The sequence below is a fragment of the Perognathus longimembris genome, chromosome 2 (assembly GCF_023159225.1).
Source record: "Perognathus longimembris pacificus isolate PPM17 chromosome 2, ASM2315922v1, whole genome shotgun sequence".
Taxonomy (NCBI): domain Eukaryota; kingdom Metazoa; phylum Chordata; class Mammalia; order Rodentia; family Heteromyidae; genus Perognathus; species Perognathus longimembris.
In genome coordinates this window covers 20,184,557-20,197,314 of record NC_063162.1, presented here as the reverse complement: position 1 = coordinate 20,197,314, position 12,758 = coordinate 20,184,557, and the positions used below count along the sequence as shown (strand labels likewise).

The following is a 12,758-nucleotide window of genomic DNA, read 5'->3' as shown; positions in this document are numbered from 1 at the left end:
CAGATGCTCTGCTCTACCTGCTCACTACTTGAGCCACAATTCTAGCCCCTTCAATGTTTTGGTTGTACTGGGATTTGAACTCAGGGCCTTCGGCTTGCTATGTAGGAACCAAGTCACAAACCTTTGTTTTTGGTTCTGGGTTGGGGGAGAGGGCAGGGCTGGCTTTGAACTGCAATCTCTCCACTTCCCAAGTAGCTAGGATCTTGAGCCATCTTGCCCAGTTGTATTTGTTTTTGAGAGCCACTGCTATCTTTTGTCTAGACTGATCTGGAACTTTCTCTGCCTTGTGATTAGCTGGGATTACAGATTTGCATCATCATGCTTGGCTAAGGGTACACAGATTCATCCAAGAAACAGAAATGATGTCTATTTTGTGCTCATTACCAAGTCCTTAGAAATGAGCATACAGCCAAGCAACAGAAGGTGGTGGCCAGTAGAAATGTCACCAAGGATTGCCCAAGATAGCTCAGAGCTAAACTAAAAAGCAACCTTCTTCCAGATTATAAAAATGGCCGGCAGCCAGGTGCCAATGGCTCATGTCTGTAATCTTAGCTACTCAGGAGGCTGAGATTGAGTTTCAAAGATAGCTCAGGCAGACACATCCATGAAACTCTTATTTCCTATTAGCCAGCAAAAAGCCAGAGGTGGAGGTGTGGCTTACTGATCTGGGCCCTCTGTGGGGCGATCCTTGCCACAGCTGGGGAGCCCTGGGCCAGCTTGGACACAGTCCTCTCAGGTATGCCCAGGGCGCTGCCATTAGAGGCATTGCAGAGGATGGGTAGGCTGATTTCCTTCTTGGTGATGGGAGCCTCGGAGCCTTCGCCTTCGGGTGGAGCCTCTTTGTCCCCAGATGTCTTCTTGTTCAGCAGATTGCTGATCTCCATGATGTTGCCAATGATCTCCACTGGGCCTGCCAGATTCTTCTTCCGAGTGGGCAGGTCATCTTTAGCTTTCTTCAGGTAGGATGCTGGTGCCCAGCCCTCTTTGCCTAGGTATCTGTGGGAAGAATGGGCCACACTATCATTAGAGGGCAGAAGCCTGAACCTCACCCTCCACTCCAAACCCGGCTCCTCATCTGGCCTGACCTAGCCCAGCCTTCTCTACCATGCTCCGCTAGACATTTGGCAATCCCACTGCTCCAGAGAGAATCAAAGCTGAGGGTGGATGGGAAAGACATTTAGACACCACTGCCTTCCCACTGGCTATTGCTTAACCTCATCTCTCTTGGTATGGTCTTGCTTTCTTTGCAAAAATAGGCAAACACCAGACCTTGAATTTAGATTTCTCAGACTTGGGGCTGCCCCAAAAGTCAACTTCATCAACTTCACCATGACCACTTTACAATATATCAAGAGTAATTCTAGAGACAAGATATGAAGAAGGGGTGTGTGTGGTGTTATATAGATACATGTCCTATAGGATGGGGGGTGGGGGGAAGATGCATCCTAGCATATAGTCCCTTCCTTAGAGCTTATCCAATTTTTCCCTCCCTCCCTGCCATCTTCTCCATAATGCAAGGCTAGCATTAAGAGTTGTTAAGATGCATCCAGAAGAACCAGACCCCTGAGAGCAATAGGGCATGTCTGTAAGGAAGGCTGATGGACTAGACAGCATGCTGGCAGCACTGTGGGGACAGCAGACAGACTCAGGTCACACAGAAAGCCCATAAACTGGCTTAAAGGCAACATTTTAAATCAGCAGGGCAAAAATGAATTACTGATTTGAGGACAGCTGGTTAACCAGTGAGGAAAAACAAGAAAGACTTGGCCTTAAACCATATAGCAAAATAAAAATCAGTTGTGAATATTTATAATAGCTTTGGAGGTTGAAAAGGCTTTCTTGAGGCTTTCTTGAGTGGGGCTCCAAAAGCAGAAACCATAAATGAAAGGCCTAAAAAAGCACCTGGCTATATCAAATTAAAATCACTGGTATGGTTAAAACAAAAACAAAACACTCATAAATATATGCTAAAAGCAAACGATAGGTCTGACTTCATTCTTGACGATATAAGGACTTCTTACAACAAGATTTCAGTGGCTCACGCCTGTAACCTAGCTACTCAGGAGGCTGAGATCTGAGGATCATGGTTCAAAGCCAAGTCCAGGCAGGAAAGCCCATGAGACTTTTATTTTTCTCCATTTAACCACCAGAATACTGGAAATGGGATTGTGGCAGAGCATTCCCAGGCCCCGAGTTCAAGCCCCATGACTGACAAAAAACAAAACAAACAAAACCCACCAAAATGCCCCCCTTCTTCCTCCTGGAGCTGAACATTTCCCCACATCTATTGGGAGCTTGTCTTCTGTCCAGCAATTGCTAGCCAGTGTCTCTAAGACTGTTTCAATGTCCCTATCTGATTTCCGGGGGCACATCTGGCTCTTTGGAATGGCTCTTCCTGGCTAGATGTCTGACAATCCCCCTGCCTGATGTGGCCTTGGTTCTGGGAGCACATTAGGTGGGAGCTAAGGAACAGGAAAGCTACAGTTCATTCCTACAAACATGGCTGAGCTTTGCTGGACAGCTCAGGTAGAAGCTGGCCCCTTGCCCTCCTATTGCAGGAATGTGCACACGGGTTGTGCAGTCTCTCTCCTATCTTGGCTTGGAAGGCAGACTCACAGATGGCCTCTGGGTGTCACAGGTACACATAGAAACTAGTAAATAACTAGTAAAGCAACTAGTAACAAAAAATAACGCAAGAGCTAGGACTCTGAATAGTGATAGGCACCAGAATGAGCTGTGGCATCACCTAGTCTAGAGCCTGATACTTGCTGGTGTCTATGTAAAGTGGAAGAAGTGTGGAGAAGGTCCTCAGGATGACAGTGAGGCCTTTTTCTCACAGCCCAAGTGCCTTTCACAGCCTCTGAGTTCCTTTGCCATGATATGGATTAAACTAGGTCCCAGGCTCCAACTTACACAGACGGAGCTAGGTTCCAGGTAGAGAAATGTCAGAGCACCAGGAGCGGCCGTGTGTGTGTCTGCCTTCACCTTGCATGGCAGCTACCCAGCTCTGGAGCTGAACCAGTTCCTTCTGAACTCCAGAAGGAAGCAAATTGGAGGAGAGACAGACAGACGGACAGATAGACAAATGAGACAGAAAAACAGAGAAAGAGTGTGTGTATATATAAAGAGCTGGGGGGACAAGAAGAAATACAGAAAATGAGGATCAACACAGATCTTGCAATGCTGGAAAATAGCATATTTAAAGGGGTCTGGCAGCCTTCTTAGAGTGGAACTGTTTCATCGGGGTTTTTTTTTTTTTCTGTTCAAGCACCTGCTAGTTAAAAAGACTAGGCTATGGTGACAAGAGCTGACAGAAGAGTTCTGAGTGACTTTGTTGATCATTTTACAAAAACCAAGAAACAAAAACAAAAACAAAAACAAAATAAAAAACAGGCTTGCAGATCATTAGGCAAATGCCTTAGGCTACCTGCCCACCAGGATGTTTGGATCCTGGCCTTTCTAGCCCTGGCTGGTGGCTCCCGGGGGCCAGTTCTAGTTTCCATTGCTTAGAGAACATGAAAGTTCCAGGGCAGTGACTTTGAACAACTCATGTCTAGACACACAGCGTCAATGGGGCAGAAAGGGACATCTCAAGCCTCCCTGACTCACAGGCACCGGATGAGGACAATGTGGGGAGGGGGACTGAGGTGCTAACAGTGAGGTCCAGTGACCTTCACCCCAACCCTCCACAGAGACCAACCTTTAACACCATGTTCCACCATGTTCTCTGGTGGGCACCACCATATAACCCCGGGAACCAGGCCAAGTGCATACCCTGCCTGCACCTCATCCTGGGGTATCAGGTGTTGTGGGCTTAGGTAGTTGGCCCCAGAGACCACAAAGAGAGAACCTGGCAAAAAGTCCCCATGGCTGAGCTGCTCCAAAGGAACCAGCAGCCCTCCTTGGGAGCCAGTCTTCTGCAGGGCAGCGAGGCAGGGTCTTATTTGGCTACAGTGAGTGATACCCACAGGTTGGTTTGCTCTACACCTTTACCCACACCCCAAATGGGCTCCTCAGCTGGGAAATGTGACTAGGCCCGGGGAAGGAGAGGTCCCACTTCCACTCCGGGAGCCCTGCAGAGTGTAAGGGCCCCCGGCCTCCAGGGACAACACTCATGCCAGAGGCCTATGTCTGGGGCCAAGAGTGCTGCATCGTGGGCAGCAGAGGCTTCCTGCTGGACGCCAACGCTCTCGCCTGCCCTCACTGTGCAGTAGGCTGTACAGCCAAGGCCGGACGCAGAAAACCAGATTCAGATGTTGTTGCACACTTGGCAGCTGTGTGGGAAGGGCTGCAGCAGCACCATCTGTGAGCTGAGCTGAGCTGAGCGGGGTCCCTGGGCCTCACGGGCTGGGGCTCAAGTTCCGCTTCTCAGCCACACAGAGCTGGTGCATGGCTGCCATTGGACACTTCACACAGTGTGCTGCCCCAGAGCCCGGTGGGAGATGCACCCTGCAGCTCTGTGCAGGCTCCTACCTGATGTACCACCAGCCCTCCAGGTTCTTCTGGATCACCTCCACGGTGACGCCCTTCTCAAAGCCGATCTCATCCTTGCTCTGGCTGGTGTAGGGCTGCAGGGTGACATACTTCTCCTCTGTGAGGTGGGTGAGGAAGCAAGAAAGCCAGATTATTTAGGGTTAGGGTGCAGGCTGTGCTTCCTATTCACTCCTGCCTGGGCCTGCCCTTACTCAAGGTGCCCTGGGCCTGCTCTGGCTTAACAGAGAAAAGGAAAAGACCAGGACTCCAGTGACTGGGGGTCAGGGGTGCACTCTGAAGTGCATGCCAAAGCCAGCAGGGACCCCAGGCTGCCTGTGGAACTTTGGACGGCTTGAAGTCAACTCTTCTAGCCAGGCTGCTGGGGTCCCAGGAGCTCCCTGAGCTGAGGACAGGGTTGGGAGGAGTCTGCCTCTCCTGGAGCCTGAGTCATGAAGTTGAGACCAATGCCGGGTGTCCCTTAAAAGTCTAGCCCTTCTTGAAACATGCCAGGCTTCCATCTGTGCCCCATCTGTGCTCGCTGAGCCTTGTCCCTGCCTCAACCTCTTCTGACTTCCAGATGTTTCCAGCGGCACCTTCTTGGTGAGGCCTTCACAGAATCCCTGACCATTCATTAACAGAGCATCACATAAATTAATTCCTCTACTGTCCTGCAGAACACAACTGTGTGGGGATGGTTATGTGGTTTGTGAAGTCAAAGGTGCTGTGACCGGATGAGTGTGGAGTTGCCAACAGCCCTGCTTGTGTGGTAGACTTCCAGGGCCTTGCCAGACAAGTGATTGTGCAGCTCTGTCCCCTACAGAGCTGCTCCTCTTGGCAGGTGACTTTAGGTCTTCTTGGTCACCATTACCTAAAAGCATCTTGGGAAACTCTCGGAAGAGCATGCAGCAGGCACGAGGAGGCGGGGACAAGCTGAGGCAGAGGAGGTACAGCGGTGATCTGGGGACAGTCAGGAGAGCCACCCTGAATTCTGTTATCGTCTCCAGCCTACGGGTTCCCCTGAGGCGCTGACATGTGGGCACGCGGTAGTAAACGCTGCGGACTCCATTAGCGAAGAAGAAGGCAGGGCCAGGCAGGGGTGAGCAAGGAACTAAGTGAGAGGCTTTCTAGGAGCTCAAAATAGCAAGAGGCTGGCCCTGCTCCTGGACTCCCAGCTGTGACAGCCACCCCTGGACTGCTCAGCTGGACCCAGCCTGCTTGGGCCTTTGGCAGCTGTGTGCAGGGGGAAGGGGGGAGGCTGCCACCCCAAATCCCTGCTGCAGAGGGCCATATGGTCATCCTCCCTGGGATTCTCAGGGTCTTGTCTGTAGCCCTGTGCTGTGCTACAGATAGCAGCTCCAAAGGGACTCTCCTGCCATGCTACAGGGACGAAATGCATGGGCCAGGGGAGGCTGCATCCGTCCTCAGCATGAGAGGCTGGGCTGGAAGCCTCTCTCCCACTGCTGGCCTTTCTCAGCATCCACCAGAGAAGACTCTGCTCGCAGGGCCTTCAGATCCCACTCTCCCAGCCCAGGACTGCTGCCAAAGCTGCCTGAGAATGCTATCCAGCCAATTCTGACTTGGGCCCTGGAGAAGTTCCACGTTCTCCTGCCTGTTTCTGGTCCTACTCCATTTTCCAGTGGGCCACAGTAAACCCTGGCCCAGGAGGTGGCCAGAGAGGCTGCGCCAGGCCCGGAGAATCCAAGGCCTGAAGTCCACATTTTGCCTTTGTTCACTTGGGCTATTTTTAAAACCCTGTGGTTCGAGCAGGAAGCCGTCATGAAAGTTTTCCTAGGCAAAGTTGCCTTTGCACAGAAAAATGACAGCCTTTCTTGAGGGAGGTCAGAGAAGTCCCGCCCTGCCCCGCAGTGTATAGCAGGGCCCTGGCCATCCAGGGTGGGCTCAGCCTCTCAAAGCCACCGCTGGCCACAGCAGCCTCTTAGAGAGTATCTGGAAGACCGAGTCTGCTCTTGCTTTGCCTAACCTCCCAGGAGTGGTGGCAGAACCAAGGATATCGATTCTGACCATAAAAACTAAGCGGATCCCACAAAAGGCTCTGTTCTGGGGGCTGAGCAGCTGTATTGCCAACAGTCCCCTAAAGCCAGGGCGGCTTGTTCTGCCCTGGACACTATGAGGTTCCACAGGAGAATTCAGGGGGGACCAGGAAGTCAAACCAACACTTCCTGCTTGCCCCTTTGGGCAAGTGGTTTTTCTACTCTGGATGGCTCAGCCACATATCTTGGATAGAGGATACGTGGGCCTCAGGCCTCCCAACTCACAGGTGAGCTGAGGGACAAGCCGAGACAGGCCTTGCATGGCCACAGACTTCACTGTCAGGGGAATGGCCAGATGAGGGAATGCCCAGATGGATGGAGATGGCCTCCTGTGGCTGGCTAGGATCTGCAGGGTCTCTGGAAGAGAAACTGCTCAGCAAACAGTGAGGAGGAGGATTGTGGGTGCTCAGAGAGCAGTCAGGGCTTTGGGGATGTGCAGAGTCTGGGTCCATGGCCTGCCATTTAGAGACGGTGGCATCCCTGGTGCTGGGGAGGGCTGGCCAAGCAGCCGGTAGGCTGGGGGAGATGGACAGCCTGTTCGAGTTTTGGAGGCAGGGGCTGGAAACCCGGCAGTTTCCAAACCACAGAAGCCTCTTCGTTTCCAAGCACTTTCCCCTCTGTCAGCAGTCTCTGAGGCTCCCCTCCTGGCCCCTGCAACTCCCTGAAACACTCCCCTCTGTGAGGAGAGGCCTTGGGAGGGAAGGCCCGGGGAAGCACTGCCTTCTCAGGTCTAGTTACTCCGTGACCCGCTCTACCGCTCCCAGCGCGCTCACTGTCTCCCCGCCAGCTCTCTGAAAGTTTTCCTTGGCTCCTCATGTAATGCAGTCCATAGGGCTGAGGCTGGGAAATGATGTTGTTTAGGTGTCTTTGACAGAGCGGTGGGGGGGAGGGTGAGAAAGGGAGATGCTTATATTTGCTTATGTACGGTGACTGGGCAATTATGCATTTTGTTGGGGGTTTGTGTCTACACGTGCAATTGTGGATCTGAATACACAGCCTCTGTGTACACGGTATGAGGGGTTATTTGTAGGTGCACTGTGGGTGTTGCTGCAGACAAGCATATACAATGAGCCACTGTTATGCATATAAGGCATCTGTGACTATGTACATAACATTTGAGGCCGGCCTACCTGTGGTGATGTAACTGGAATTTTCCACATTTGTGTGTGACTGGTTGTGGGCACAGGACTGGGAAGGGGGGAGGTCGGGTTGTGACAAGATACTGCAGTTCCCATTACACCTGTGGGGTGCCAAAGGTGCCCAGGTGTGGACCTCACACAGCGGTGATCTGTGTGCTCATGTCTTGGGCTCAGCATGTGATAGTGTGTGCAGCAGGCCACACTTTAGTGTTAACAGCCTCCCAGTAGACCTGTCCCCTTGCTCCCGGCTTTAGGTTGGCCTTTGCTTTACATTCAGCCTCTGTTGTTTCTACTGCTCAGACTTCTGCTCTGCTTTAGCATCCAGGGTTCAAGCCCACATTCCACCCTCAAGTGAAGCTGGGCTCCTCATGGTCAGAGCTCTAAGTGGAGCCGAGGCTGACTCCACGGCGCCAGCCATGGGCTGTGGCCACCCAAGATTCCAGACCTTCTGTTGCCTTAAGCTTGGAACAGACACTAAAACATGCTGTCACTGGGAAACACCACGGAGGATGGGGGCGTGAATCCCAGGGCACCCCCCCCAATCCCAGCAAGCCCTGCGCTCATGACACCTCCCCTCCCCCTCAGGGGTGAGGAGGTGAGGAGGGGTGAGGAGCTGCTTCCAGCTGGGTTGTCACAGGGAGAAGCACACATTATGGGGTAGGAGAAATGGGCCACCCACTGGCTGAGTAGGGGAATCTGCAGATGTTAAGGGGTGCATCCAGAGACCCACTTGGCTCTCCCTCATTTCCCAAATTCCTGGACTTTGGAAAAGATCTAGGCCAAAGTGCTCTGAATCAGAAAATGTCTCAGCTTCCTTATCAGAACATAGCCAGGCCAGGCGCCACCCTGGAATCCTCTCAGCTGGGTTCCTCCTGAAATCCCAGAGGCCCGTGGCCGGCCGAGGCCTTGTCTTCTTCAGAGCTGGCTGGAGCTGTACCCTGGTGCCAGGCTGGGTCTGGCTTCTACGCCTTTCCTTGTTCATGTGGAGATGGCTGAAGGAGGGATGTAGGCTGCTGCTCTTTCTACTCAATGCCCAAGCTGGCAGGGTGGCTTTGGCCCAGCGCATCTTTCCCGGTAGAAGGAGGTAATGAAGATCAGGGGAGTGGTGGGTCTTGCAGGGACTGACAGACCCCTAGGCCTTAAATCTGCAGTGCCTAGGACAGGTATCACCTCCCTTAGAGACCCAGAGACCGCCTCCTCCTCCCTCTTATCCTTCTCTTCAGGATCCACCTTTCTGGGAGATCCATACCATGTCATACGTCTCAAGACCCCCATTCCCAGGAAAACAGCGAGCCAGAAAGAGCCACCCCTGGTAGCACCCCAACTCCAGAGCCAGGCCCCTTCCCCCTCCCAGCTGCGATGCCCACAGCAGACAGCAGAGGGCAGAGGAGGAAGTGATAGTGAGAGGCAGGTGGCAGCTGCGGGGGAGGAGAGGCGGGCGCCGTCACCTCGGCTGTGCTGTCTGTTGACCATCCCGCCCAGGGTCCACCGGCGATCCAGGCGCCGCAGATGGGCCTTGCGTCTCTTGGACACTGGTGTGAGAGATGGTGATGGAGCACATGCCCGACACGAACCGGTGGAGAAAATGAGATGAGGATGAGATGGGATGGGGGAGGGGAGGAGGAAGGGATGGGAGGGAGGGAGATGTGTTCATGCTGCCAAGGCCAGCATCAGCTGGGCTGAGCTGAGGGACAGCACACCCCGGCTAGGTAGGGGGTGGAGCTGGTGAGTGACATTATAGGCATGTAGGTAAAAAGCCAACCAAAGCCAAACCCCTCCATAAACCCCTATGCCTCTGATCTCTGCATCTTACAAATAGGAAGAGTAGAGCTGGGCGCTGGTGGCTCAGGCCTGTAATCCTGGCTACTCAGGAGGCTGAGATCTGAGGATCTCAGTTCAAAGCCAGCCTGGGCAGGAAAGACCATATGAATTTTTATCTCCAATTAACCACTAGAAAACTGGAAGCGGCACTGTGGCTCCAAGTGGTAGAGGGCTAAACTTGAGTGAAAAAGCTCAGGGGCAGTGCCTAGGTCCTGAGTTCAAGCCCCACAACTACCAATAAATAAATAAGCGGGAAGAGCCCCTCATGCCAGCGCTGTGTGTGGCAGCCCCACAGAGGCTTCTCCAAGGCCTGGACGTGGACATCCACTCATTCACTAATGGGGACTGTGAACTTGCCACCGTGGGCTGAGCAAAGAGGGAATGGCATGTCCACAGGAGACTGGGGCTTTCTCCCTTTTCCTTGCAAGATCACAGGTCTCCCTCCTCACGCTGAGTGAGTTTCCATCTTTCCTTTCTCACTGGTCCCTGCTGGATGGGGTCTGGTGATGGCGGTGCTGCTGCTTTGTACCACTGTGTCCACAGGGCCACGCATGGCGCCTGGCACTGGCCTACGAAAGACTTGCCAGATGAAATACACAAGGAGCCATGTCACAGGCCTGGCACTGCAGCTTCATGTCATCTGTTTGGGTCTCTGATGACAAGATTCTCACGGTTCACGACCAGTTTGCCTAGACTGCACTCCCTGTGTGGATCCCACACTGGTCCTCTGAGGCTGGCCGGGCCCCAAGCCCTCATGCACCCCTGCACTCAGGCCTTGCTCAAGTGAGCCTGCCTCCTTTCCTGGGAGTCCCAGGGCACGGACACTAGACCTGGGCTCCACGGTGCCACTGGCTTCCCCTCCTGGCACCACAGAAGGACGCTGCAAGGCTGCCTGGTACCGGACAGGGAGACTGACTGATGGTTAGAATGAAAGTGAAACTGTCCATCCACGACTGGGTCAAACCCCAACGAGGCCGCCTCAGAATATCTGCTCTCCTCGGGAGGAGAATGACCCGTGTGACTGGCCTGGACAGTCCTAGCCTGGACAACAGGCTAGGAGGTGTGATGTGGGCTCTAACCAAGAGCCACTACTGGCTCATCAGGGGGCGATGCACGGATCAGAGGCCTTCACAATAACTGAAGTTTACTCCCTGAATTCCAGGCTTGCTTTAGTCCCTGTATGCAGATCATCTCCCCTGAGCCCCACAAAGCTCTCTATGGTCAGCACTAGCTCCACCGTACCAGTGGGGAGGGGCCCGAGGTGCTAAGAAGCCAAGTCACACCCACCCCCAATGCAGACCAGTGGACGTGGCATCGTGGCAGGAGTAACCTGTCCTGAACCCTATTGGGTCTGGGTTGGAGGAGATGCTCAAGTATGGAATCTACAGCTGTCCACACGTGGCCAGTAATGTTGGCACACAGTTCGACCAGCTCTCAGGAGGGGCACCTGGGTACACTTGCACTCTCACACACACCTCCGAACACTGTACTTGCTTAGCCACTCCCTGACTCTGCCTCCATCGGTCCGCTAGTGCTTGTTCCATGCAAAGCACCCATGTCCTGTTCTAACCAGGCTGGCACTGTGCTCCCGCACTTTGGGGGTCTTTCTGGCCCTGGCTTTCTGCCCGGTCAGTGTCTGAGGCTTACGCTTGCACTCAACACCTCTGCTCTGTTCTGCTGTGGTACATACTCCTCACCAGGGAGTCCAGGGAGGCCTTCCCTACTCAAAGCAGGCATTTCACACTGGCCTGCTGCTAAGGCCACAGCTGGAATCCTGGGTCCCTGCAGCTAGAAATACAGGATGGCAACAAGACCTTCCCAGGGTGGTGACCAGGGTATCTAAGGCCTTTTGCCTGTACTGACAATAGCCATCACGAGCTATCTCACAGAATGGGACAGTAGGCAAGCTAGGAGGCGAGGCCTGAGGACCCACTCTGCCCAGGGGCCCCGGCCCTCTACTGTGAGAGATATCATGGCACCAGAGGGAGACTTGGAGCCCTGCTTTCCACAACTTGGTGAGTAGCCCAGCCTGGACACTCCCATCCTTCCCGGGGGTTGCGGGGGGTGGGGCGCCTAGGCTCTGGAGACCTGTCACAAGGTGAGTGTACACGGCAGAGGGCTGGCTCTGATCACGAAACTGAAATACAGCACGGGCACAGGAAGAAAGTTGGGGCCCCAGCCGCCACCCACCAGCCAGGGAACAGACATTTAGAGGAAGGATGAATAAAGAGCTGGTGCTAGGTAAGCTGCTTATTCTGGTTTGGGCAGCAGGGAGGCAGGGGTGCAAGGAGCAGGCCTGGAGGTGGCCCGAGTCCCGGGTGGCAGGCCTACATCCCTCTGGCTCGAAGAGAGTCCATCTGGATCGTCTCCACCGTCTGACCGTTAGGGAAAGGATTCCTGCTGCCAGGCCCAGAGAGGTTTGGAAGGCGTTAGGAGCAGGCAGCCAGGAACTACGAGGGAGTGTAGTACTGGTAAGGGAGTGGCTCAGACTTACTTGGGCTAGTGCTAGTCTACGGTGCTGGGGCAGGTTCCTGGAAAATGCAAGGAGAAAGTACCCAGAAGAGCCCCCATGGAGCCAGAGAAAATCATAAAGGTTGCTTGTGCAGGGGCCTGTGCCCCACTCAGTCCCTGGGATGCCAAACAGGCGCTCCTAAACCTGCCCCAGTTGGCACCCAGTGCAAGGGCTTCTGGGCAGGACACCACAAAGTGGAAGCTGTGTCCACACAACCCTTTGGGATATCTCACTGCAGGAGCCCTGAGTGGGGCTAGGAGCAGTGGGAGGGTCTCTGTGGGGTCCTCAGAAGGAGCTTCTGGGGGAGGCAGCTTCCTGAGGGGTTTGAGCTCTGAGACTGCTCTCCTCAGCCTCTCCCCCAAAGTTGCCAAAGCCTAGGTTCAAACTCCAAGGAACTTGCCCATGCCGGGGGAAGCCACAGACGTGCCTGAGGTGGCCCGTGTTCTTAGTTCCACATGGGGGCGTGGGGCAGGTGACCTTGTGGGTTGGCCTCAGTGAGACAGGATGGCCCAGTGTACTTTAGTGGTTGAGATAGTTTGGGGAGGAGGATGGAGAGAGCTACCAGGAGGGGTTGACCCCTAGCTGCAGAAGGCCCCATAGTCTAGTCTCATCACCACCTTCCCTGAGAACCTGCAGGACCTTACCTTCCCCAGTCTTCGAGGTATTGATGTCCGAGTCATCCCTTGTGCCATTCTGGGCCTCCAGGTAAGTGGCAGGGACCCAGCCCTGCTCCTCAGAGGTGCTCACGAACCACCAGCCTGC

The 12,758-nt window shown here is 54.0% G+C and overlaps 1 protein-coding gene across 2 annotated transcripts in view; it reads right to left on the bottom strand.

The window, feature by feature from the left end:
- Sh3pxd2a (SH3 and PX domains 2A) overlaps positions 1-12,758 on the bottom strand; it is a 179,084-nt gene that overhangs the window by 10,167 nt on the left and 156,159 nt on the right. For both annotated transcript variants that reach the window (XM_048338315.1, XM_048338314.1), the window contains 4 exons: positions 12,641-12,754; positions 9,112-9,195; positions 4,474-4,591; positions 662-996 (listed from right to left, as the gene is read on the bottom strand). In XM_048338315.1, coding sequence (XP_048194272.1) covers positions 662-996; positions 4,474-4,591; positions 9,112-9,195; positions 12,641-12,754 — 651 coding nt within the window. The remainder of the gene's footprint in view (positions 1-661; positions 997-4,473; positions 4,592-9,111; positions 9,196-12,640; positions 12,755-12,758) is intronic.